The sequence below is a fragment of the Lissotriton vulgaris genome, chromosome 4_1, assembly GCF_964263255.1.
Source record: "Lissotriton vulgaris chromosome 4_1, aLisVul1.2, whole genome shotgun sequence".
In the NCBI taxonomy this organism is placed as follows: domain Eukaryota; kingdom Metazoa; phylum Chordata; class Amphibia; order Caudata; family Salamandridae; genus Lissotriton; species Lissotriton vulgaris.
In genome coordinates this window covers 1,765,122,722-1,765,148,817 of record NC_141691.1, presented here as the reverse complement: position 1 = coordinate 1,765,148,817, position 26,096 = coordinate 1,765,122,722, and the positions used below count along the sequence as shown (strand labels likewise).

Sequence of the window (26,096 nt, the reverse complement as noted above, 5' to 3'; positions counted from 1 at the left end):
TCCTGTTCCCTTCGTGATGCCCCAGTGGGACTTGAATCTTGTTCTCACTTATTTGATGTGTGCTCCCTTTGAGCCACTCCATAACTGTCCTCTCCGTCTTCTCACGTTGAAAACTGCCTTCCTGGTTGCCATCACCTCTGCCAGGATAGTGAGTGAGCTCCAGGCTCTTTCTTCTTCTCCACCTTTCCTATCTGTTCATCCTGACAAGGTGGTGTTACGTACACGACCTTGCTTTCTGCCCAAGGTCGTCACGGCCTTCCACATCGGGCAGTCCATCACTTTGCCCACCTTCTTTCCGCCTCCGCATCCCTCGAAAGAGGAAGAGAAGCTCCACCGTCTGGATCCAAAACGTGCGCTCTCCTACTACCTAGATCGCACACGCCAATTCCGGGTGGATGACCAACTCTTTGTTGGTTACGTGGGCGCGAAGAAGGGAAAGGCTGTACACAAGAGGACCATTTTGAGGTGGATCATCTTGTGTATTCAAGCATGTTACTCCATGGCGAGGAAGGAGCCCCCGGCTGGGTTGCGGGCTCACTCCACTCGGGCCACGGCGACGACAACTGCCCTGGGCAGAGGAGTCCCCTTACAGGACATTTGCCAGGCAGCTACGTGGGCCTCGCTGCACATGTTTGCAAGACACTACTGCCTGGACAGTAAAGTCCGGAGGGATGGCTTCTTTGGCCGTTCCGTCCTCCAGGACTTTCTGGTGTGATATTGGTTCGCAGACCCACCAGCGGGGTTGGTATTGCTGGGGTATCTAGTCTAAGGTAAGGAATCTATCACTAACGTGTCTCTTTCAGATGCACAAGTTACTACTTGTGTAACGATATATCTGTAAGAGACATTAGTTAGTGATAGATTCCTCGCCGACCCACCCATCCTCCCCGTTCTGCGAACCGATATCTAGGGTTAAGGTCATCCCCTTTCAGGGCCCTAGTTTCATGGCACCAGTGTTGGTTCTATCATGGCTCTGCGTATCTGGCGCGGAAAAGCTGTGTATCAGAACTGACGTCAGCGCGCATGGGCGGCGTCTAAGTACTCCGGCGACGTCATTCCGGCGCTCTCGACGCCGACGACGGACGCGGAGCCGCAGACGACGCCTACCGACGAACAGGGGTATTGCTACGCAAAAGTTTCCGGATCCAGTCTGACGCCTGGGGATGTTCTAAGGTAAGGAATCTCACTAACTAATGTCTCTTACAGATATATCGTTACACAAGTAGTAACTTGTGCTTCTGTGGAAGTTGCTTGTGGTGAAGGAATTAGTTCACCAAAGTAACAATTATTTCCAAAGAAAGTGTTAGTGTCTCTGATATCTTGAAAGAGTAACATTGGGTCTTTTCTATGTTAGAATCCCTAACAGTCTGCTGTGTGTTCTGTAAAGCAATCTAACGGACTAAACCACAGTAAACCAAACTACTTTGCCTCTAAACCGGTCCTTTCCACTGGCACCCATAATTCGTGTAACAACCCCCCCTCGCAATGTAAATCCAAAAGACTAGTAAAGAATTCACACATCACAAGTTTTCTCTGCATACAAACTGACACTATAGAATCGCTTCCCCTTGCACCCAGATTTGTGTATTCTTCAATGAAATTCAGGAAGGGAATGCAGTCCCAACTTTATAAAGGTCTGAAAATTTTAGATTATTTTCTGCCTCCCAACTCTGAGATTCTAGGTTTATGTTCTTGTGTTTTTATGGACTTACTATATTTAGTAAACTTGATTGCTATGTACGTTATTGCTGTTTACAGTTGTTTGCCGTTTGTTAGAGCTTGGTTTCACTGGGTGAAGTCAGGGATTCGTGCTGTGTTCCACGTCTACACAGGAAAATATTTTTAAATGCATTCTGTTTTCAATAATAACTCCTGTATCATGATGTAAGAACAGGCTCTAAATTGTTGTATTATTTAATGTGAATAATTGGATTTACTTACAGAAGCCGTTGGAGTTCTGGAGTAGGGGGCAGCGGTGGAGGGTGCTCTGGAAGGTCATCCACTGGAACACGGGACTCTCGGAGGCAGACAAGAGTTATTCGCACTGGGCGTGATAGAGGGTCAGGTCTACTTGGCAGCCAGCCTCAGCCTGTTATACCTGCGTCTGTCATTCCTGAGGAGCTCATCTCTCAGGTATGTTATCCTGAATGTGCATTGCCCAGTAACACTTACATTTGTATTTTATTTCAGTTTATATTTATTGTGCATTTTGCCAGTGTGCGGAACTCTGTAAAAAGTAGTCCAATACGATGAACAAGATGAAAGCGGCATCAATGTCATTAAGTCCAATGAAAGGAGGTAATCCTTAAACTTATGTCAGAGAGGTTAGACTGAATGAGGAAAGAAAGATTATTTATTTTTCTATGCTTGAAAGGGAATATGAAGAATTCCTGAAATTGAGTTAGAAAAGAAAACAGATGAACGGTTTGACAAGACTGACCTGATAAATGGAGCATAAATTACAAGGCAAAAACAACAGTTGATGGACAGAATTCAGAACAATGTCATACATTCACCCCAGTACAGAGATCTGGGCCTAAATCCATCGTTTTTTTACACTCCACACCACCCCAGTTCAGACATGGCCATATGCAAATCAGCCTTGACCCTGTGATTCCGCCTGAGATTGTTCTAACTGGTAGGAGGACATCTGCCTCCTACAGGAAATGCACCTTTTGGCCACGGACTGTCACCGGCTTAGGTCTTGTAAATTCCCCCTTCAATTTTTTTCCTCATGCCCTGATAAAAAGGCAGGAGTTGCAATTCTGGTGGCACGAAAGTTTAAGGGTAAGGTTCTGGGCAAGCTTGCTGAAATTAAAGGTTGACTTTTGGTCTATAGGTTTGCGTTGGGGGACTTGACTTACACGATTGGCACGATCTACGGGCCCAATGAAGGCCAAGAAAAGTTCCTGCATAGAGCGCTCACTGACACTACGGATACGACAGACCGCTACCTCTTGCTAGGCGGGGATTTGAATTTGGTTTTTGACAATTTACTAGATGGCGCTCCTACCTGTGCAGTGCGTTGACGGGACCCATCGGCTGCAGGTTTGGCCCGCGTGCGGGACTTGGGGTTAGTGGATCTTTGGCGCGTGCTTCACCCCGGGGAGAAGGACTACACATACTTTTCAGCTGCCCATAAAACGTATGCGCGCCTAGATTACCTGCTTGTCTCCACAGCTACCCAATTTCGTGTCACTAGCGTTGATATAGGTACGACCTCTCTTTCCGACCAAGCGCGGTCACAGTCACCCTCTCCGGGCCGACAGCGCTGCGCTCCAGCAGGGACTGGCGTCTCCGAGAATCATTGTTGCATAGGAAGGTGGTGGTCTCCAAAATCCAGGGAGTAATAGCGGATTACCTTTCCCATAACAGCAACACTGACACCATGTTGGCTACACAGTGGGCAGCGCTAAAGGCGGTCCTTAGAGGGGAGTTTATCTCTGTCTCGACAGCGGAGAACACGGAACGTCAGGCCAAAAGGGATGAGCTTACCCAGAGGACTAGGGAACTGGAGCAGATTCACAGGAGGACAGGGGCGCCAAGAGTATAGCGGCAATTGAAAGCCGCCCGCCAGCAGCTTGCTGCCTTAGATTTAGATAGGGCAGAATACGCAACCTTGCGACTGCGTCATGCGTATTACACAGGGTGACCGATGCGGGTGCCTCCTGGCGCACAAGTTACGAGCAGTCACCCAGAATCGGGAAGTTCAGGAATTGAGAGAGAGGGATGGCTTACTTGTCACCAGGGACCAGGCTATAGCTGGGGCCTTCAGTGCTTTCTATGCAGAGTTATACGCGGCTGCCCCACCAGACGCAGAGGCGGAAGCAGATTTCTTGGCGACGATCCCACTGCCGGCCCTGACACAAGACCAGATTGACTGTCTAGAGAAAGACATTCGTCCGGAGGAGGTGATCTCGACTATTTCCTGCCTCAATATGGGCAAAGCTCCTGGCCCGGATGGATTTCTGGTGAGCTTTTATAAAACCTTCTGTGGCCAGGTGGCCCCTCTGCTTGCTAAACTCTTTACCTCTTTCGCGGAGGAGGGTGCGATCCCGAGAGACTTGTTGGAGGCATCTATCGCGGTGATACCCAAACCGGGCAAAGACCACGTGGATTGTGGAGCATATAGGCCTATCTCTCTCCTAAACATGGATCTTAAGCTTTACACCGGGATCCTCGCCTCCCGACTGGGACCATGCATGGGGGGGCTGGTTGATCCAGACCAGTCTGGATTCATTCCGGAGCGATAGACCTCTGACAGCACCAAGAGGGCCCTCCACCTCCTAGAAAAGGCCGCTCGCACAGAGGGTGAATACATGATGCTATCGATGCCGAAAAGGCATTTGATAGGGTGCATTGGCCCTATTTGGAGAGAGTGTTAGTGAAGGCCGGCATGGGCCCTAAATTTCGAACTAGGGTATTAAACTGCTATAAATTCCCTTCCGCTGCGGTCCGGGTCAATGGCTACACGTCTCAGCGGTTCGCGATCGAGCGAGGCACCAGACAAGGTTGCCCGTTATCCCCCCTACTGTTCGCCCTTTATATGGAGCCTCTGGCGCAGCTAATTCGCCGGGGATCAAGTTTGGGGGAGACGTCCACACCATAAGCCTAAATGCTGATGATGTACTGATATCGCTTGCCGACCCCCGGAACTCTCTCCCTGCCTGCCTTGACGATCTTGCTCAGTTCAGCCGAGTCTTGGGCGTTAAAGTTAATAGGACTAAGTCTGTGGCCCTTGATCTGTCACTGGAGCCAGCCACGCGCTCCGGTTTACAGGAGGCGCTCCCCATGCGATGGGCCTTGGAGGGGGTCCCATACCTCGGGATACAACTGGCGCCTTCCCTACAGACTACCGTAGATATTAATTACTCCTAACTGAGACAAAAAATCAGACATGAGTTGGGACAGTGGAAATACTACCTGCTGTCATGGCTGGGCAGGGTGGCGGCCGACAAGATGACGATCCTCCCTCAAATACTCGACCTCTTTCGCACAATCCCCCTTACTCCGCCGAGAGGCTGGATAAAATTGATGCAGTATGAACTCTCGCAGTTTATATGGAACGGGAGGAAGCCCCGTCTGAAGCTGCAGATACCGATGCTAGCACCTGAACACGGAGGGATTGGGCTTCCGGACCTAGCTACGTATTTTCAGGCGACGCGGTTGCGCTTCTTGGTAGAATGGTTCGATGGGAATCTGGGAAACACTGTGTTTCAGGATCAGGCGGTCGCTGGGAGGACCCTACAGGAAATTCCCTTTATGCGCCGAGAAGACAGGCCTCCTAATCTCTACGTGTCCTTTATCACGCGGGTCCCGCTGGAAATTTGGGACCGAGTGGGAGTTTCCCAGGGTCTTACCACCCTCCCGTCACCCGTCACCCCCATCATTGAGAACCTGGACTTTCAACCGGGGATGGATGGGAAAGCTTTCGCGCGTTAGAAACCGGCCGGCTGTCGCGCTCTCCATTATATATATGGCCCAGAGGGAGTAGTCCCTTTCCCACAGTTCTGTCAGGAGTTTGGCCTGCCGGAATCCGAAAGGCTCCGATATGTACAGGTCAGGCACTGGGCGCTTAACACCACTGTGAGATCTGCAGCGGACAGGCGCCTGACTGCTTTTGAGCGTTGGCTGATACCTCGCACAACGGACAAGCAGTTAATCTCGGATCTCTATAAAAAGCTCATGCACAAACACAGATACATCTACAGCGCAAGTAGGGTGCGTTGGGAGCGGGAGCTGGGGAGATCCCTTACTCATAAGGAGTGGGAGGGAGTGTACTACAGGGCGCGCCACTCTGCCTACCATTTGGGGCTCACAGACACTCTCACGAAGGTAGTGACCTATTGGTACTACACCCCGAGCGTCTGTATGAGATGGACAGTGGCAAGGACCCCCTATGTTGGCGTGGATGTGGTCAGGTTGGCACGCTGGTACACATACTCTGGGAGTGCAAATTCTTGCAGGAATACTGACGTCGGATCTTAGACGATGTAGATGCTCATTTTGACACAGACATCCCGCGCTTTCCCCTCCTATGTCCTTCTAGGGCTGTCTAATGCGTGACCTACCCGCTAAGATCACGGAGGGGTCGCTTGATTGCCATCGCGCTGGGGTCGGCAATACAGAATATTGTGGCGCACTGGCGATCAGAGCAGATTCCTACATGCCAGGGTTGGCTTCACCGCCTTTGGATGGTTCTGGGCATGGAAAGGCTCTCTTTGTCCAGAGCAGGGGAAGGGGCTCGCTATGCTGAGCTTTGGAAGCCATTTCTAGCCTTATTGTCTTCCGAGTTTGTGGAGGTAACTTGTCCGAGATAACTTCGATTGTTGAGGTTGACTAAGACCAAAGCCGAGAGGAAGGAGGCTGATTCGGCCTTGAAGGTTGGATGAGGCCAATGGGGGGGGAAAAGAAGAGGACCATGGACCAAGAGGGGTGAAAGCTGGGAGGGGGAGGGGAAGGGGGTGTGGGGCCACAAGGATGGGGGGGAAGAGGGGGTGTTGAGTTTTGGGTCGGGATGGGATTGTTGGGGGGGGGGGGGTTCCTTCCTTCTGAGTACGTCAGATGACGGAGGTGCGACGTACCTTCAGCGGACTGAGGAACGCTTTGGCGATGGGAGAGTGCTGGACTGAATGTTGGTTAGTACCGAGCTGCGTAGCACTGTTATGGGATCTAGGCCTAATTACCTGGCAGCTCCAGCTGACCCTCACGCTGGTATCGTTCTGCTTTACCAATTTTCAGCTCCCAACGCTGCATTGTCCTGCATTCATTTATTTGCTAGCGCTGCACTGTCGCTCCATAGCGCTGTACTGCCGATTTAATTTGTACCTCCTGAATAGCGCTGCACTGTTGATTTAATTATTTAATTGTGCCGCACTGTCGCCTTATTTATTTCATTAGCAGCGCGACGTCGCTGAGGCAGTAACTCTGACTTCTCAGCTGTCTCGTGCGTGTAAGGCTTTCATAACGCTGTGCATTTGCTGGCCCTGGCTGTGCTCGCCTTTGACCCTCCATTTTGTGTATTTGTTTTTCCCCTGGTCCGCCCCTCCTCCCGCCACCGCCTCCTCCCAGCTGCTGCCCCTCCTACGCTCCGCCCCCTCCACCATCCATTTATGACCAATGCCCTAACGCGCAGCGTTCACGCGCAGCGACCGCGCCCAACCCGCGCCGAAGGTGCTCCAAAGGTAAGCCCGTCTACGCCCGTCCGCGCCTGGACCGCGCCCAGCGCCAGACCCCCTGCCCCTTGCGCTGCCCAGCCCGCCCGCATTACCTACGATGCCTCCTCCCTCCTAGCCCTCAACCCCGGTCGAGCCCCCGACTGCGTCCAAGCCGCTCCTGGACACACCCATGGACCTTTCTCCTGCTACTCCTGCAAATTCATCGGCACCGTCTACAACTCCGCTACGATCACACCTCAGATTCCCGACCCCAACCACCTACAATGCATCCTGCTCAACACCCGTTCGGTCCACAGGCACGCCATTGACCTATGGAACCTACTAGACACCATCTCTCCAGACGTCGCCTTCCTAACAGAAACATGGATGAACGCCTCCTCCGCCCCAGACATCACCATCGCCATCCCTGAAGACTATAAGATCACACGCAAGGACCGTACCGGCCACACAGGAGGAGGAATCGCTATCGTCCATAAAAAATCAATCCGCATCTCAACCAGCTCTGACGCCAACCTCGCCAACTCCGAACACCTTCACTTCCAGATCCACATCGACCCCAAGACCACACTCAGAGGCACCCTCCTCTACAGACCACCAGGACCCCGCGCAAAATTCAGTGAAGACATCACGGACTTCATCACTCCACACGCGCTCCCCTCCAAAGACTACATCCTTCTGGGAGACCTCAACTTTCACCTTGAAAAGTTCAACGACCGCAACACCACCACCCTCTTGGACAACCTCGCCAACCTCGGACTGAAACAACTGGTCACTTCCCCCACCCACATCGCAGGTCACACACTCGACCCCATCTTCACCTCCAGCAATCATGTCTCCTTCAGCCACACTACGGATCTCCTCTGGACTGACCACAGCTGCGTTCACTTCACCTACAACAAGCCAAAACCCATCAACCACCTCCAACCAACTCTGCAAAGAAACTGGAACAAAATCACCATCGACCAGATCTCCTCATCGTTCCTTCTAAACACCCCAGCCCACTCTTCTAACCCAGACCAAGCCGCCGCCAACTTCACCCTATGGTTATCCAACACCGCCGACACCTTAGCACCACTGAAAAAACGTCAAAGCAAACCTGGCAGCAAGAAGGCCTCATGGTTCAACGATGATCTTAAGAAGTCCAAGAAACTCTGCCGCTCCCTTGAAAAGGCCTGGAAAAAAGACCCAACCACTAGCACCAAGGACGCCTTCAAAAACGCCACCCGCACACACCACCAACTAATTCGAAAGGCCAAGAAAACAGCTTTCAAGGATCGACTTGACGACAACGCCCACAACAGCAAGGAACTTTTCAACATCGTCAAGGAATTTACCAATCCCTCGGCCAACTCCAACGACATCACCCCCTCTCAAGCCCTCTGCGACTCCCTAGCCTCATTCTTCCACAACAAAATTGCAGACATCCACAACAGCTTCGACAACCAACCCGGAGACCAACCCACCCAACCATATGCTGAACATTCTCCCCCCCTGAACACAACGACTGGAACACAATCTCCACTGAGGACACCATTCGCCTGATGAACTCCATCCACTCAGGATCCCCCATGTCCTCACCACATCTTCAACAAAGCAGACTCCGTCATAGCACCGCACCTCCGAGATGTCATCAACTGCTCCTTCAACTCCGCCACCTTCCCGGAAAGCTGGAAACACGCTGAACTCACCGCCCTTCTGAAAAAACCCACAGCGGACCCCACCGAACTCAAAAATTACCGCCCCATCTCGCTCCTTCCATTCCCGGCCAAAGTCATCGAGAAAGCTGTCAACAACCAGCTCGCCACTTTCCTCGAAGCCAACAAATCCCTCGACTCCTCACAATCTGGCTTCCGAGCAAAACACAGCACTGAGACCGCCCTCATCGAAGCAACAGACGACATTCGAACTCTACTGGACAATGGAGACACAGTCTCCCTCATCCTCCTCGACCTCTCTGCAGCCTTCGACACAGTCTGCCACAGCACCCTTTTACAACGCCTCAAACATCGGAATACAAGGAAAAGCACTTGAATGGATCACCTCGTTCCTCACCGGAAGAACCCAGAGAGTCCGCCTTCCACCATTCAAGTCCGAGGCCACTGAAGTCATCTGTGGCGTACCACAAGGATCCTCACTCAGTCCCACCCTCTTCAACGTATACATGAGCCCCCTCGCGGCCATCGCCCACCAACACAACCTCAACATCATCTCCTACGCGGATGACACTCAACTGATCCTTTCTCTCACCAATGACCCCAGCACCGCCAAAACTAACCTACACGAAGGAATGAAAGAAGTTGCCGAATGGATGAAACACAGCCGTCTGAAACTGAACTCAGATAAAACAGAAGTCCTCATCTTAGGTACATCCCCCTCTGCATGGGACGACTCTTGGTGGCCGGAAGCCCTTGGAAAAGCACCCATCCCGACAGACCACGCTCTGAATCTAGGCGTTATCCTGGATTCTTCACTCTCAATGAACAGACAAGTCAACGCCGTATCCTCATCCTGCTTCAACATTCTCCGCATGCTCAAAAAAACATTTCGCTGGATCCCCACCGAAACCAGAAAAACAGTCACCCATGCTCTTGTCACGAGCCGACTGGACTACGGAAACACCCTCTACGCAGGTACTACCGCTAAACTCCAGAAGAAACTCCAACAAATCCAAAACGCCTCAGCCAGGATCATATTAGACATCCCGCGCAACGAACACATCTCTGGCCACCTGAAAGACCTCCACTGGCTAGCCGTCAATAAGAGGATCACTTTCCGACTGCTAACCCACGCACACCTCACTCTACGACATCGGACCAGAATGCCTCAACTCACGACTGTCCTACACCCCCTCCCGCCAACTACGTTCTTCCAGCCAAGCCTTCGCCTCTGTACCTCGCATCAACAAGACCACCTTGGGAGGCAGATCCTTCTCACACCTGGCTGCTAAAACATGGAACTCACTCCCCACTTACCTTCGCCTTACCCAGAACCACCTAGCATTCAGAAAGCAACTTAAAACGTGGATATTTGACAAGTAATCCTCCTCCCCTCCCTAAGCGCCTTGAGACCCTCTGGGTATGTAGTGCGCTATATAAATTCTTTGACTTGACTTGACTTGACTTTCTAGCTTTACTGTATTTGACACGGCCGGCCCATGCTAGATTGTAGGCAGCTTGCTGTGTATAATCGTGACTCCGCATGTTATGGCCTTTGTTTGGTACCTTCCCATCACACTGATTTGCCTGTCGGCCATTGGGCTGACCCGCGGCCTCTATCAGCTTTACTGTAATTCTGTCTTGTTGCAAATGCTCAATAAAAACATTTCATACTAAAGATAAGAGAAAGCTTAAGTAGTCTAACTCTTAAAGGCTCCCCTCCACGGCATGTGAGTGGTTGAGGTTTTCTTTGTGAAGAGTTTATATATTCATGACAGATACTTGTGGCAATGTGAACTGGAACAGAATAGTAATCAAAGCAAGAGAAAATAGGACTGAGAATCAGTATGTAGGCTTTCCAAATAGTGATACCTGTAATTATGCTCAACAGATCTAATTATCGCTGCAGAAATAATGTAATCAGTTTTGGTACGTTGAGGCTTGACTTGGAAGATGTATGTCTTGCAGTACATTGCATTCTGTACATATGTCAAAGCTAATGCATGTTTTAGCACGTTGTTTATCCATTTCGTATGCCACTGCCATTTCATAAAATAAGGTGAGGCGGTCTTGTTTTGTTGGGGTTTTAGGCTTTTGGTAAATTTACTTCTTTTCCAGAGTAGTGTAACCGCACTGGGTAACTGTCACAGATGTGCATGTCTTGCTCTGGGCTGTTTCTTACCTGTTAAAGTACTGCCCGTATATTTATGCCCATGGCCAACTACATTGACTTTGCAGCATGTTAGTCTACCATATACTGCACTTACATAGGATATACATACTGTGGTACAGTTGTTTAAAATGCTGCAATGATTTTTGTATTTGAAGTATCTTGTGGTGCTTTAATTGTAAGATTCTTCATGGAAGTATTGGCGTTAGTATGTGTGAGTCGCCTGGTGTATCTGCCATAGTGTGTCACCATGAGCCAATCGTGAATATTTACAACCAGTATCTTTTGATGCCCTAGTCCTCCTAGTTTTTTATAAACTCATGGGTATCTATTTAAGAAGGTATTGGTTTTTGTATTCTCTGGTTTTACAAGACAGTGAGGAGCTTTGATGCTCCTGGCCTTCTAGGTTGCAAGAACGAAGTAAACCCAGCAAGCTGCATGTACCTTCTGGGCATTGATGCTCTCCGACTGATCATGGTATTGCTGGTAGTTATTTTTTTATTCATTTGTATTAGCCACTGTGTAGAATCAGATCATTGACCTGCTCGATCCTAGGAAGGGTACTGCTCAATCGCTAAGGGATGTCACCCTATGCTTGAATGGTCCTGACAGGCCAGCTTATGTGGATGGGAGCAGATACATATGGCCACTTGGTTCCACAGTATTGTGTGAAGGGAAAGGTGCAGGCCAAGAGGAGTAGAGCCTGAGGTTCTGTTGAAGGAGCAGAGGACTGGAGGATAGTCAAAGTGTGGCAAACATTTCAAAATCAAGTACCATGGTAGTCTGTCTGTCCGCAGCTAGCTGGTAGGGGATTGTAGGTACAGGGAGCACAAGAGAGGGGGGTGTGGAAAAGACTGCCAGTCTACCAAGAAGCAGGCAGCAACTCTGAAAAGGAGTGGGGAGACAAAGGATGAGTGACCTATTGATACTATAGTGGCACAATTTGGCAAAGAGCCTAGAAAAAGGGGAAAATTAGGCCTATGACTCCTAGTATATAGAAGGCACAAAAGTGAATGGTAAAACGAACCATGGTAAAATTTGTAGCTTGACCTTTAAAATGGCCACAATCTACCTGCTCACTATTGGCATCTATGTTTGACTTGTAGGTCACAAATTAAAACCTGGCAATGCAATCGGTCTTTCGGCCTTACTAGGTCAGTAATTTGAGAACCATTACGTTGGGCAATGTTGGCACCTGTTGCATGTGCTGCACTTAAAAAAAAAAAGAAAAAAAAGAAAAATAAATAGTTGACAGCTTGAAATTTCTTTTTTGTAGAGACTGAAGCCGTGTTTTGGGCTGTAGTTTCCCTCTCAGAATGAGTAGTTGGTGACCAGTTTAATTAGAGGTTGTCAACTGGCATGTGGATTTGGCACGCATTTAGATGGTTAAAAATGCAACAATCTCCCATATTGTCTGCGGGGCTGTGGAGAAGAAGGCACCTTTTTCCATACTCTATGGGACTCTCTAGGATAATGGAGTATTGGAGACAGGTGATGACTATCTCACAGGTAGAGGGGGTTTCCCTACTACCGGAACCGAGACGATGCTTATTAAATGTATGGGAACCAAATGATTTAAATTGTCTGGCTCAGGGCTGGGCTACGTTGAGTATTATGATTGCTAGCGGAACATTGCCTAGAAATGAGGCGTGCTGGAGGCGCCTACCCTGGCCGCATGGGGGAGAGATATGGATACTACCATGATTGCCGAGAAATCTGTATTTATTAATCGGGGATGCCCCAAAAAGTGGAGTAAAATCTGGGGAAAGTGGAATAAATTTAGAGGTGACATTTGCGATCCCCCGCCTGACCAAGAAGATGAAGATTCTGATGTGAATTAAAAAAGTGGGGGAGTTGGGTTCACGATGGGACAATGAATACAATGATGTACTAATGCAATGTGCTGTGCTTGTGATTTTGACTGCGCTTATATGTGCTGAAGAACAAGCTGTTTTTAAAATATGTACCACGCCTGTTTATCTGAGGTTTATGACGATCAAAAGAAATTTATTTTACAAAAAAAATGCAACAATCTGGGGAGAAAAGAATTATGAATGGCATACAGCTGTCAGTAGGATTTCTGAAAATGTCTCTAAATGCCAGGTTCTCTCTGGATGCCAGGCATGGATAGGTTATCTCTTGTTCTCACTCTATCTTCCTACATCCCTCATTTGGTAGGTTTCTTTATCTGTCTTGGTTTGCCTGTCTAACTGCCTCTTGTTTTTGTCTACTTGGTTTTTTCAAATCGCGCTCTCCTCTAGCCCTTCGTTTCTGTCTGCCTTCTGGTCTGTCATACGCAGTTGTTAGATAGCGCCATCTATATTTGTTCTTCTTGCTCTTTGCTACACTCATTTCTTCTGTCTAGGTGCCTTATCTTGCTCTCTTTGGATATATATATATATATATATCTATCTATATATGTTCGAGGCATGTGGGCTGCTGAATTCATATCCGTCCATAGATCGCCGCCTAGTGTTGGGTCCGGATGATTGCACATTGTTGTCCTGGAAGAGTCTTCGAAGTATCACGAGATAGGTGGCTCCTCCCCTGGACTACAGTGCGCATGGGCATCCTCTCCATCTTAAGATTGTTTTTTTCCGCCATTGGGTTCGGATGTCGTTACTCGTAGTTCGGAAATAGATTAAAAACTTTCTAGAGGCCAAAGGGCCTTCGGGGTGTCTGTATTGTTCTTCGATCGGTGCCAACAACTTTATTCCTGTTGTTTCTACTCAGGACGTCGAATCGGGCCGCGTGGCCTTTTCAACACCAAGGCCAATCGTCGATGGAACGAAGTCCATTCAAGGGATGCCCCAACTGTAACTCTAAATACCCACACATTGATAAACACCCAGTCTGTAACAAGTGTTTATCTCCAGAACACAACAAAGCCGACTGCTTAGCTTGTGCTCAACTTCGATCAAAAAGGACACTTCGGGTTCGACTAGCAGCGAGGCAGACAGAAGTCAGAGCCTGAGCCAGAAAACATCTTTGAAGACGACGAAGAGGTCGTCAAGCCTGAAGACTTGGATCAGCAGTCGGAGCAGGGGTCGGAACATGACTCCAACTACTACATCGACAACGAAGAAGACCTTATCGAGGTAGGGGACGACGATCCAGGCATTGGAGCCGTCGAGGACGACTCCAGCGAGAACGCTGGGCCAACCGTGAGTACGGAGCCCAATATATTTGCAGGTTCAAATCCGGAGGCTCTGGTCGAGGCATCGCCGGAAGGCCTTAGCCAAGATCAGAACGTTGATTTTATAGCCCCGCGGTTAAGCCCGGCTAAGAATATAATACAAGAGTCATCGGTGCGACATTACCAAACTTTGGGAAAATCGAAACCAAAATTGATAGAACCTAAACACAAACCGAAACTGATAGAAATCCCATTCTTCGGACCGAATAGGGCGGATCCGTCTAAGCCGACCAAACAAAAACAGGTTGTCGACCCGTCGAGTTCGCATACAAGGGTTGTTGAGCCGAGAGCCACTACACCCATGTCCGCGTTTAAGCTGAAGGCCATCGAGCCGACGACATAGACGTCGACGCCAAGCAACACAAACAAAGGACTCGAACGGACAACGGTTGTCGATCGGAAACTACAGGTCGACCAACCGAGGCAAGTGCACACAAAGACATTCAAGCCAAAATCAAGGATCGAGCCGAAGGGCTCAGTCGAACCAAGGCAACAAAACATCGCTCCGAAGCAGCAAGCTCCAAAGTCAACACCGGGCCAAAGGATGGTTATCGAACAACCAAAAACAGTCTGATCAAGAACCACAGCCCCGAAAAAGTTCATACAGTCTACTAAAACTGTCGAACAACCAAAGTCTCTAGGACCCATAAAATTCGGACTTCCTCCACACGTCAAGCCGAGGACGGTCGAACAAAGTACCGGATACGAACCGACCCAGCCAAAAAAGTCCATATCGTGGGAAAGAGCTAAAGCACCTGCGGAACGGGACCAGTCAGCTGAAGAACAGTCCAAACTGTATGTTGACCCCAATACTGGGAAGGTTACCCTATTAAAAAGAAGTCAGACCAGACACTTACGCTGAGTCATACAAAATACCTCTAAAAAGGAAAAGAGACACTTCAACATCTCCAGTTCTCTTAGAGCCTATCACACCGTATGTGCAGGAAACTTATATGTACTCTCCCACAAGCACAGATGACTATGGGGAGTATGAGGACAATGACCAGTACAATTATCCGGCTGACAATGACCAGGACATACAAACTCAGCCATGGTCTGACCCTGTAGATCCTGGAGACTCTAAAACAATTCCAGACAATACTGCATACCCTGTTAAAACATTGCCTACAGAGGACACAGCTGCCTTCAACGCACTGATAGAAAAGGCAGCATATAATCACCATGTGGAGATGCATGCAGATCCCATTGATGAAGACTTCCTCTTCGACACTTTCAGCACCTCTGAAAAATACATCAAAACATTGCCAATGCTAAAAGGGGTGCTTAAACATGCAGGGGACATATTTAAAGAAACAACCAGGGCACGGGTCATTAATCCTAGGATAGAGAGAAAATACAGACCAGCACCGGTTGACCCTACATACATTAAGGGACAACTGCCTTTAGACTCTTTGGTTGTCTCCAATGCACGTAAACGTGCTAATTCACAAACCTCTGGCGAAGCTCCACCTCCAGATAAAGAGTCCAACATTTTGGATGCTTCAGGCAAAAGGGTAGCTGCTCAAGCAGCTAACATATGGAGAATTGCAAACACGCAAGCCCTGTTAGCCAGGTATGACAGGGCGCACTATGACACACTGGAGCAAATCTTCCGACATCTACCAGACCTTTATAAGAAACAGTCAGAATTCCTAATACAAGAGGGAAAGCTCATATCTAACGCCTTAAATGCAGCAGACACAGCAGCCAGGGCTATCAATACCAGTGTCATGCTCAGAAGACATGCGTGGCTACGCATCTCTGGGTTTAAAAATGAAGTTCAAACCACTTTATTCAACCAACCTGTAAACCCTGACTTTTTATTTGGTCCTGATGTGGACACAATATTGGACAAGATGAAGAAGGACACCGAGACGGCCAAGTCTATGGGTGCCTTGCAGTCACAGCAATATAGAGGTGGTTCCTTTTGTCGCTCCGGCAACAGAGGAGCCTCAACAGGAGCCTCAACACAGCAAACCTCTTACAATAAAGGCAACACGCAAAACACCTACAACAAGAACAATAGAGGTGGATACCGTGGCAATAACACCAAGGGGTAGAGGACGAGGAAATAACACCAGATCCGCTACCAGCACCAAACAGTGACTTCTTGTCACTGCCCCCAGACCATGTAACACCGGGCGGGGGAAGATTACAGCAGTTCCTGCCAGTCTGGGAAAACATAACTACAGACAGGTGGGTGAGGCAAATTAAACAGCATGGCTATTGCCTAGAGTTAATCTCCACACCGCCCAACATACCCCCAAGACAACGTCCTATGTCCGCAGAACACCTACACTTATTGCAGCAAGAAGTCATCAGCATGCTACAAAAGGGGGCCATAGAACTAGTACCCTTAGAACAACAGGGTACAGGGGTGTACTCTCTGTACTTCCTAATCCTCAAAAAGGACGGGTCCCTCAGACAGATTTTGGACCTCAGGCCCCTAAACCAAAACATCTTATCAGAGCATTTCCACATGATCACTCTGCAGCAAGTGTTGCCACTGTTGCGTCAAGGAGACTTCCTCGCAACACTAGACCTCAAAGACGCATATTTCCATATACCAATACACCCGGCACACAGGAAATATCTCAGTTTTACAATTCTAAATCAGCACTACCAATTCAAGGTCCTCCCTTTTGGGGTAACAGCCCCAAGGGTGTTCACCAAGTGCCTAGCGACAGTAGCTGCACACCTCAGAAGACAGCATATACATGTCTATCCATATCTGGACGACTGGCTGATACAAGCGCAGTCAGCCCAGCAATGTGCCAGCCACATGTCACGCACTATTCACCTCCTTCACAGTCTAGGTTTCTTGCTGAACTGCAACAAGTCCCATCTTCAGCCTGCCCACATACAGCAGTTTCTGGGAGCAACAATAGACACTCTGGCAGCGAAAGCACAACCAAATTCTGCCAGAATAAACAGCATTCAAACGCTCATCCAAAAGTTCAGGCCACAACATTCACTCCCAGCCCGAGTGTTTATGTAACTGATGGGGATGATGGCCTTGTGCATCTTCATAGTCCCTCACGCAAGACTTCACATGCGTCCGCTGCAGGAGTGCCTAGCATGGCAGTGGAACCAGGCTCAGGGATAATTAAACGACCTAGTGTTGGTGACCAGTCGTGCATACAACTCTCTGCATTGGTGGAAACCACAAAACCTTTGCAAAGGACGACTGTTCCAGGCGCCTGTACCACAAATTGTGCTAACGACTGACGCATCCCTGATAGGGTGGGGAGCCCATGTTCTCCACCACACAGTACAGGGCCTATGTACCACGCAGCAAAACAAACTGCACATAAACCTGTTAGAGCTGATGGCAATTTTTATGGCAATGAAAGCTTTCAAAGTACATCTGTGCAACAAAACAGTGTTGATCCGGACGGACAACATGAATGCAATGTACTACCTACAGAAATGGGGAGGAACGCAGTCTCAGGGCAATGCAATATGGATGAACTGGTCAGGCAAATTTGCCTACGCTTTTCCACCAGCACCGCTGATACCGCTGGTTGCACGCAAATTGCGCCAGCACTCCATGACGCTAATCCTAGTTGCTCCCACATGGGCGAGGCAACCGTGGTACACCACGTTCCTATAACTTTCCGTGGTGCCTCATCAAATACTACCACTAACACCCAGTCTCTTAACGCAGAGCCATGGAGACATTCAGCACCCAGATCCGCAGCAGCTGAACCTTGCAATCTGGCTCCTGAAGTCCTAGAGTTCGGCTACCTCAACTTACCTCCTGACTGCATGAACATTATCAGGAAGGCAAGAAAGCCTACAACAAGAGCATGCTATGCGTCAAAGTGGAAACGTTTTGTCATTTATTGTAACAACAACGACATAAACCCACTAGACGCGTCCATTCAAAATCTCATATTCTATCTTTTGCACTTACTCCGCTGCAATCTAGCCTATACGTCCATACGGATACACTTAGCTGCCATAGCGGCTTACCTTCAAAACAGGCAGCACCTTTCACTATTTAGAGTGCCTGCAATTAAGGCATTCATGGAGGGCCTCAAACGAGTGATCCCCCCAAGACACCCACCTTCACCTGTCTGGAACCTAAACGTTGCTTTAACCAGACTAATGGGACCACCTTTTGAGCCTTTACACTCGTGTGAAATACAATTTTTAACATGGAAGGTGGCTTTTCTCGTAGCTATTACTTCGCTTAGAAGAGTTAGCGAGCTGCAAGCCCTAACTATTCAAGAGCCATTCATTCAAATTCACGCAAATAGGGTCGTGCTTAGGACAAACCCTAAATTCATGCCAAAAGTGGTATCCCACTTCCACATCAATCAGACAATAGAACTGCCAGTGTTCTTTCCAAATCCACAGTCAGTACCTGAAAGGGCCCTACACACACTAGATGTTAAGAGAGCTCTCCTATATTACATAGACAGGACAAAAGATTTCAGGAAGACAAAACAGTTGTTTGTTGCCTTTTCACCACAGCACAAAGGCAACCCTATTTCAAAAAATGGTTTAGCTAGATGGATAGTTAAGTGCGTCCAAATATGTTACATTAAAGCTAAACGCACTTTAACAGTTCCCCCAAGAGCGCATTCCACACGCAAAATGGGGGCATCCATGGCTTTCCTAGGAAACATTCCTCTAGAGGAAATATGTAGAGCAGCCACATGGACTACCATACATACATTTACCAAACACTACTGCGTAGATGTACACTCCAAGCAGCTGTAGGACCGGCTTTTCTCAAAACTCTTTTTCAGACTGCTGCAGCTGGCACGGGCAACCACCGCTAGGGGAGAGACTGCTATACATTCTATGCACAGATATGAATTCAGCAGCCCACATGCCTCAAACGGAATATGCTACTTTACAGTATGCATCTGTTCTTGGCATGTAGGGCTGCTGACATTCATATCGCCCACCCTCCTCCCCGGTGCCCGTAGCAGCTGTAGCATTCAATATTACTTTACCATGGACATGACTTACTGTATCATACTCCATCTCTGCCACAATGGCGAAAAACAATCTGAAGATGGAGAGGATGCCCATGCGCACTGTAGTCCAGGGGAGGATCCACCTATCTCGTGATACTTCGAAGACTCTTCCAGGACAACAATGTGCAATCATCCGGACCCAACACTAGGCGGCGATCTATGCACAGATATGAATGTCAGCAGCCCTACATGCCAAGAACAGATGCATTCTGGTAAGTAGCATATTCCATATCTATATCTTTTTTTCTTTCTTTCTCTCTTTCTCTCTTTCTCGCTCTTCTCGCTTTTTCTCTCTCTCGCTCTTTCTCTCCCTCTCTTTCTCTCCCCCTTACCCTTTCTCTCCCCCTTACCCTTTCTCTCCCCCTTACCCTTTCTCTCCCCCTTACCCTTTCTCTCCCCCTTACCCTTTCTCTCCCCCTTACCCTTTCTCTCCCCCTTACCCTTTCTCTCCCCCTTACCCTTTCTCTCCCCCTTACCCTTTCTCTCCCCCTTACCCTTTCTCTCCCCCTTACCCTTTCTCTCTCCCCCTTACCCTTTCCCTCCCCCTTACCCTTTCCCTCCCCCTTACCCTTTCCCTCCCCCTTACCCTTTCTCCCCCCCTTACCCTTTCTCCCCCCCTTACCCTTTCTCCCCCCTTACCCTTTCTCCCCCCCCTTACCCTTTCTCCCCCTTACCATTTCTGTCCCCTTACCCTCCCTCTCTGGATGATTGACTCCTGCTTACTTTTCTCTCCCCGGATGTTTCTCTTATTCTGTCATTTGTCCATGAGTAACCCTCATCTGTCTTAGGTTGCTGGAGTTTATTCTGAACTTGTTTGCTTGTATTTGCATGCTGCTTAAAAGTGCTGGCTCACGCACAGGGTGCTGTCCTAAGTCCTTGGAAGTAGGGTATACATAGGCTGTGGGGTTTTAGGTTTAAACCTATAATAACTGATAAAACCCCTCTGAAAGAAAAATAGCCCTCACTGGTGAAAACATATAAACACTGAAAAAACACCTGGACAACCACAAACTAAATGCCATTCAAAGAAAGGAAAAAGAGAGTGAAAGTCATTTTTTTCTTCCTGAAGGGGTCAATACAATGTAATTTTGTTATACAAGTAGAAGTAAGAAAGACTGGCTAACATTATTCTGCGTGAGTTTTGTTCTTTAGGGATGCCACTAAAATATTGTTTCTTCTTCCTTTTACTTTTTCAGTTTTGTGGGCTTTGGTCTAAAGATGCAGGGTTTGGTTTCATGTTTTAGGCCTAGTTTCATTATTTTATAAACTATAAAGAATCAGGAAATATCAAACTCATATTTGATGTTTTGGCTGTATTTGATTCTTTCAGCGATAGGTAATATGGCTGGTTTTATAAAAATCTTTCCTAATATGTGTCATCACATTTACCCACAGAGAATGGGTAAAAACCCTTGGACCATAGTTTCTAGTGGGACAGTATTAATAGTAGGTGAATTGCCAACACCTCAGGCTTTAAACATTCAATGTAAGGTATAGTGACAAGTATATATATATCAGCAAGCATCTGGGATAGTGGAAAACATGGAACGCAATGTTACTTGTAATGCTCTGCAAAAAAGGTTTTTTTACAAGTTCAACAAAGATTGGAGTTATATTGTTTGTATTTGCAGTGATTCAGCTACGTATATAAAAAAGTTGTGTGATGACCTGTCAAAATAGATACCCGAGCTGAAGTGATTCCCTGTAGTAGATCCTTGCCACTTGTTAGATGGTATGCTGAAAGCATCTTTACAATCTTAAGAGTTAATGAGGGATGCTATTGACTTTTTAGTCCCTTCTGGTGCACTGGTTTCCAATGTATAGGAACTAAAACGCAGATATTGAACATTTTCTGCTTTATGTGGAATCAAAGAAAGTGATCCCAACTGTGTCCCTTAGCTGATGGTTCTCAGCCCAATGGGCTAAGAATGCTGATAGGGCCTTTTCACAGAAGCTTACATGGGAAGGAAAGAGCGTGCGCACATGACCCAAAGACTCACTGAAGAAGTATTGTATGGTGTACTACAATAAGATTAATTTGCATAAATCTATTTGGACCTCATATACCATGTTCTTTCAGTGCAGAAAGCAAGCAATAATAAAGGCAAAAAGTTCCATAAACACCGGAAAAACACTTTTTCTGTTTTTTTTTATGGCGAGAAAATGTGTAAACACTGATAACAGTTTTTTAAGATATTGAAAACACTGAAAAAACCCCACCAGAATTTACCAAAAATAGAAACTGAAAACAGGAAAGCCTAGGTATACACAGATCAGCAAAATATGAAATTCTGAAATGGGAAGAAGCCAATTTGGAATACTGTTTCTTGGTTAGGTTTGCCATTCGTCATCACTTCACCAATTGTCACACATTTCACGAATATTTAATACTCCTATTAGCGCCCCAAAACCATTTATATGTATACAAAATATGATGTAACTTATAATTTAACAGTTCAGTTACATCACTTTGTACTCTGTTCTTAAATTAGTGTGTTATTACTATGGATTCGAGCCGCCTTAGTTTTTAGGGAAAAACCTGTGCATTATAAGCGCTGAGGTTTTTCTGCTTCAACAAGTGAACTAGCCTCTCTTACAAGAGTGGATTTTATTTTGGAAAAAGGTATTGTCACTTCACAATTTTCAAATTAAGGAAGAACAGATGTGTCCAATTCAAGGCACTAGGCCCAAAAAAGTCCAATGTAATGAGACCGCTCATTTTATTGCTGAAGTTATGTTTGAGAACTGAACCTCTCACAGGTCCTACTTATGGTTTAAAGTTCTTTATTGTAGTTATAACATACAGTGATGGCTTGATGGCCTGTAAACCACAGGCTGCGATGAATAAATTTGTATAGTAACCCCTTAACTCCCCCCACCCTCCTGGACCCGGATCCCGCTTAGAAGTAAATAAGAAACATGCCACTGTCTCCACATCCCTCCCCGAATTAGCGTCCTAGTGCTGTTTGGCCTCCGTCAGGAGAAGTAGATGTAAGTATTTAGGGCGTGCGAGTTTGCGAAATTCTGTCAAGAGGTTTAAGAAGGGCCTCCAGAGCTAAGGGAATGATAAGCCTTGAATCATTAGTGTGAGGGTTATTCACTCTATCCCCGTTATGTACCACAGTCTATGTAGCCATCCTTGATGAATGCTCTGTACCCCAACGCACTAGTATATTCAGAGTGACTGCCTGTAGTGCTAGCCCAATCTGTCTGCCTCTGCTGGACTTTATTGGGAAGGTAAGTGTGTGTCTGTCCTTAAGAACCTGTGCTTAGTACACAACTAGTTTCTGGCATTCCCAAAGTATGTGTAGTGGTGTGCCAGGAGATCCACATTGGCACCAGCAGTTGGGTGATCTAGATAGCATGTGTTTGTGTAGTCTGTTGAGGGTGAGATACCAATGTTATGATCTTAGTTCCTGATTCGATGCTTGGGTCATTACGGCCTATCTGTTGAGCACAGTTGTGGATGTCTTACCATTCTTTCGGCAACCACTCCCGACCAATCTTAGACTCCTTTCGCTTTTGACCTGGGGATTTGGTGGTTTTGCTCTCCTGGCTTAGGAGCCTTTACAGATGGATGACAAGACGTGTGCTTGCCATGCTAATAAACAGCCAGCGTTTATATGGAGTAAGGCGCCCCTGAACTAGTTGTGGGTTGCATCACCCAGTGACGGATCTGGGTGTTATGCCTGCGCTCACCTTCAGGGAGTATTTGCTCTTGGCAAAGAGATTTGAACGAGATTGGACCATCCGTGTCGAACATGTGTCCCACAGATCTGCATCCTGTCTGGTTCCAGCAGTGGAACGCTTGCTCAGTTACGGTCGGTGTAAAATCGTGATTCCCTACTATGTGGGAGGGGAAGGAAGTGAAATTCCTAAGAGTCGCCACCCTATCCTATATTACTAGTGCTGGTTTGGTGATTGAGGAGATATATAAATTGGGGGCAGTACGTTTTTATGGAGGAAGGGTATCCTCCATAGGGGTTGCCCTCAAGCACCCTTTCCATAAAGACCCAATGTTTTTCAGACTCTGCGCATGACCACTCCACAAAGATTCTTAGTTGGGTGGCCTGGTAGTACCCGGACACGGTCCGGAACCCCCAAATAGTGCTCCAGTTGGGTCCTATAAGCTAGGTCTCTGCGGAGTCTGGGGTGCCTGTCGGCCCAGACGAAGCGATTTAGATCGACCCGCAGGGAGTGTAGAGACCCCGGTGGTGGTTGGCAGGACCTGGAATAGATACCAGAACCGGGGTAGAATTGCCATGTGCACTGCAGCTATCCTTCCAAACCATGAGCAAAAGTGGTTCCTCCAGAGACTAAGGTCGACGCATACTTGACAGATCAGTACCCCTGACCACTGCCTTTAATTCATCTAATTTGATGGAAATGGCAGTATCCGGGTTGTCATTGATGGCCATAGCTCTAGTGATTTGACCTACACACTCGTTGCAAGAGACTATCTCTCAGGTTCCATGTTTTGGGATTAATGCTATGTTTTGGGATTTTAATTGTAACTACTACGGCCGCATGGTCAGACAGGGATCGGGGTTCAATAATGACTCCTTGTACCCGAGAGGTAAGTTTGTGTGAGCCCAGGAAATAGTTTAACCTGGAGTAGGTTTTATGCTTGAATAAGTAATATGTGTAATCTCTGGACTGTGTGTGGGTGTTCCTCCAGACATCGGCTAGCCCCATGTTTTCTAGCCAGTCCGCTTCCCCCCCTTTGGATAGGGCATTTGTCTGGCCATTTCTTTGTGCAGATTTAACCAGATCATTGTCGAAGACTAGATTTAAGTGCCACCCCCACCCCCCCCATCCCCCACACCAGGACTGAGCAGTTTTGGGTCCCCATGATCTCTCACCACCTGACGTTGGAATATTTATTGCCCTTCTTTAGGTGAGTATATAGAGGCTATTGTCATAGTTCTAGAGACCATTTGTAGTGAGTATGCGAACATTCTTCCGCTTAGTTCGGCGTCTTTGGATAGTACTTTGCCCCTAAAGTGTCGGGAGACCACGATGGCCACTCCTGCTGTTTTGCTCAAGAGGGAAATGTTTGGAGCAGAGTCTATGCTCATCGTGAGGGAGAAGGTGTCTCCTGTAGTAGGCAAATGTGTGCCCCTGAATGCTCCAGGTATGATCAGATAGAGCTTCTTTTCAGGGGATGATTAAGGCCTTTAAAATCCAGTGTGAGAACTCTCAATTGGTCTGGCATTGGGCACAGGGATGAGATTCTTCACAAAGCCATCCAGGAAGTCATGTGGAAAACGTAGGTGATATGCATTGCGTTAGGGGACAATGAGATCAAAGGCTCGTGTAGGTAATTCCCAGGTCCAACCCAAAGAAAGAACAATAAAGTGCCCAAACTTGCTGCAAAAAACAAGAAGTTAAAACTAGCATGAGTAAATGTAAAGTCCACTTCTAATAAACCCATTTTTGTTCACAAGTTGGCGTTCATGGGTGTGCCCCTTCCCCCCCCCCCCCCCCCCCCCCCCCCCACCCAAAAAAAAGCTAAAGCAGTGTGAGAAGGCAGAGGTGGAAAAGAGAATAGGGGCAGAGAGGAGGGTAAGACCCCAAAAGGTAAGCCCCGGGTAGTTCAGGGTGTTGCCGTCCTTGAAGATGCTCTGGATAGTGAGTCTGTGACTGCCTGCTTTCCTCTGGCTATTGTGTAAGGGTCTGGGCATGCTCGCCCGGGGAGACTCCGGCATCCCCCCGTCCCCGGTTGCTCATACTGTCTGATTCCTTTTTCTCGCTCCGCATAGGCACAGATGGGACTCCCTTCAAGTCCAGCGTGCTTCCCCCAATGATCGAATTTGGTGTAGTTTCCCTTCATGGCAGAAGATTATGCTAAAGGGATGACCCCATTAGTAGCTTACTCCTGCTGCACGGAGGTGCTCGGTGATAGGGCGGAAGGCTGTACGCTTCTGGAGGGTCATGGCTGCAAAGCCTTGATATGAAGGACCAGATGGTAGCCTTGAATATAGTAAGAGATGTTTATCTCCGGCCCGCATTAGGATGCGCTCCTTCAAGGGGAAATGATGTATTCACGTGAGAATATCAGGCGATGGGGCTTTGGCCAAGCGCTTGGGGCCCACTCTCTGCGTTCTGTCGAGCTTGATGTCCACTTCAGGGATAGCCTCCAGGATGGATCTGAAGAGTATCTTCACGAAGGAGGTGACTTCTGATCCTTCAGCCCCAGATGGGACCCCTCGTATGTGGATGTTATCACAATATGATCCGTTCTCCAAATCTTCTGTATGGGCTTGGAGGACCATGTGCTGCTCCCTGAGGCGAAGTATTGCTTGCTGGAGTTGCTCTATTTCTTCCTCCCTGCTTGTTTCATGGTCTTCCAGCGTGGGGACACTCTCCCCTAGGTCACACTGGGTTTCTTTCAGTTCCTGTGTGAACTCCTTCCTGAAGGACTGAAGATCTTCACTTACCAAGACAAATAGCGATTCCAGACAGGGACAAGTGATCAGCTCATCCTGAACCCCAGCGCAAGACGGCCCTTCAAGGGGCGGCTTCGAAAGTGTATCACCCCCTGGTCCTTCTGTTGACTTTAAGAGCATGTCCTTAAGGTTGCGAACCTTTTCCCCCCCTTTGTAGCTGTAAGACCTACTCACGTTTCTGCAGGAACGTCACACAAATGATAAGATCCACTACTTCATCTGATCACCTGCTATACCCAACGTGGTCAAAGTACAAACAGTAACCAGGGGAAGAAGGGAATAAACAAGGAGGGAAAAACACTACGGTCCCACGTCTCACCCCAGTCTGTACCAAATTAGAGCTTCAAAAAGGATGTTCTGTAGAAAAGAAAGGAAAAGAACAGGAGAAGAGATAAGTTACACAGAGTAATCCTTATGCTGTAATTACTATTCTTGTTATTGGATATGGTATCTACCT

The 26,096-nt window shown here is 47.9% G+C and overlaps 1 protein-coding gene across 18 annotated transcripts in view; it reads left to right on the top strand.

Moving 5' to 3' along the window:
* UBR5 (ubiquitin protein ligase E3 component n-recognin 5) overlaps positions 1 to 26,096 on the top strand; it is a 2,064,863-nt gene that overhangs the window by 238,226 nt on the left and 1,800,541 nt on the right. For all 18 annotated transcript variants that reach the window (XM_086966085.1, XM_086966077.1, XM_086966080.1 and 15 more), the window contains one exon: positions 1,944 to 2,133. In XM_086966085.1, coding sequence (XP_086822211.1) covers positions 1,944 to 2,133 — 190 coding nt within the window. The remainder of the gene's footprint in view (positions 1 to 1,943; positions 2,134 to 26,096) is intronic.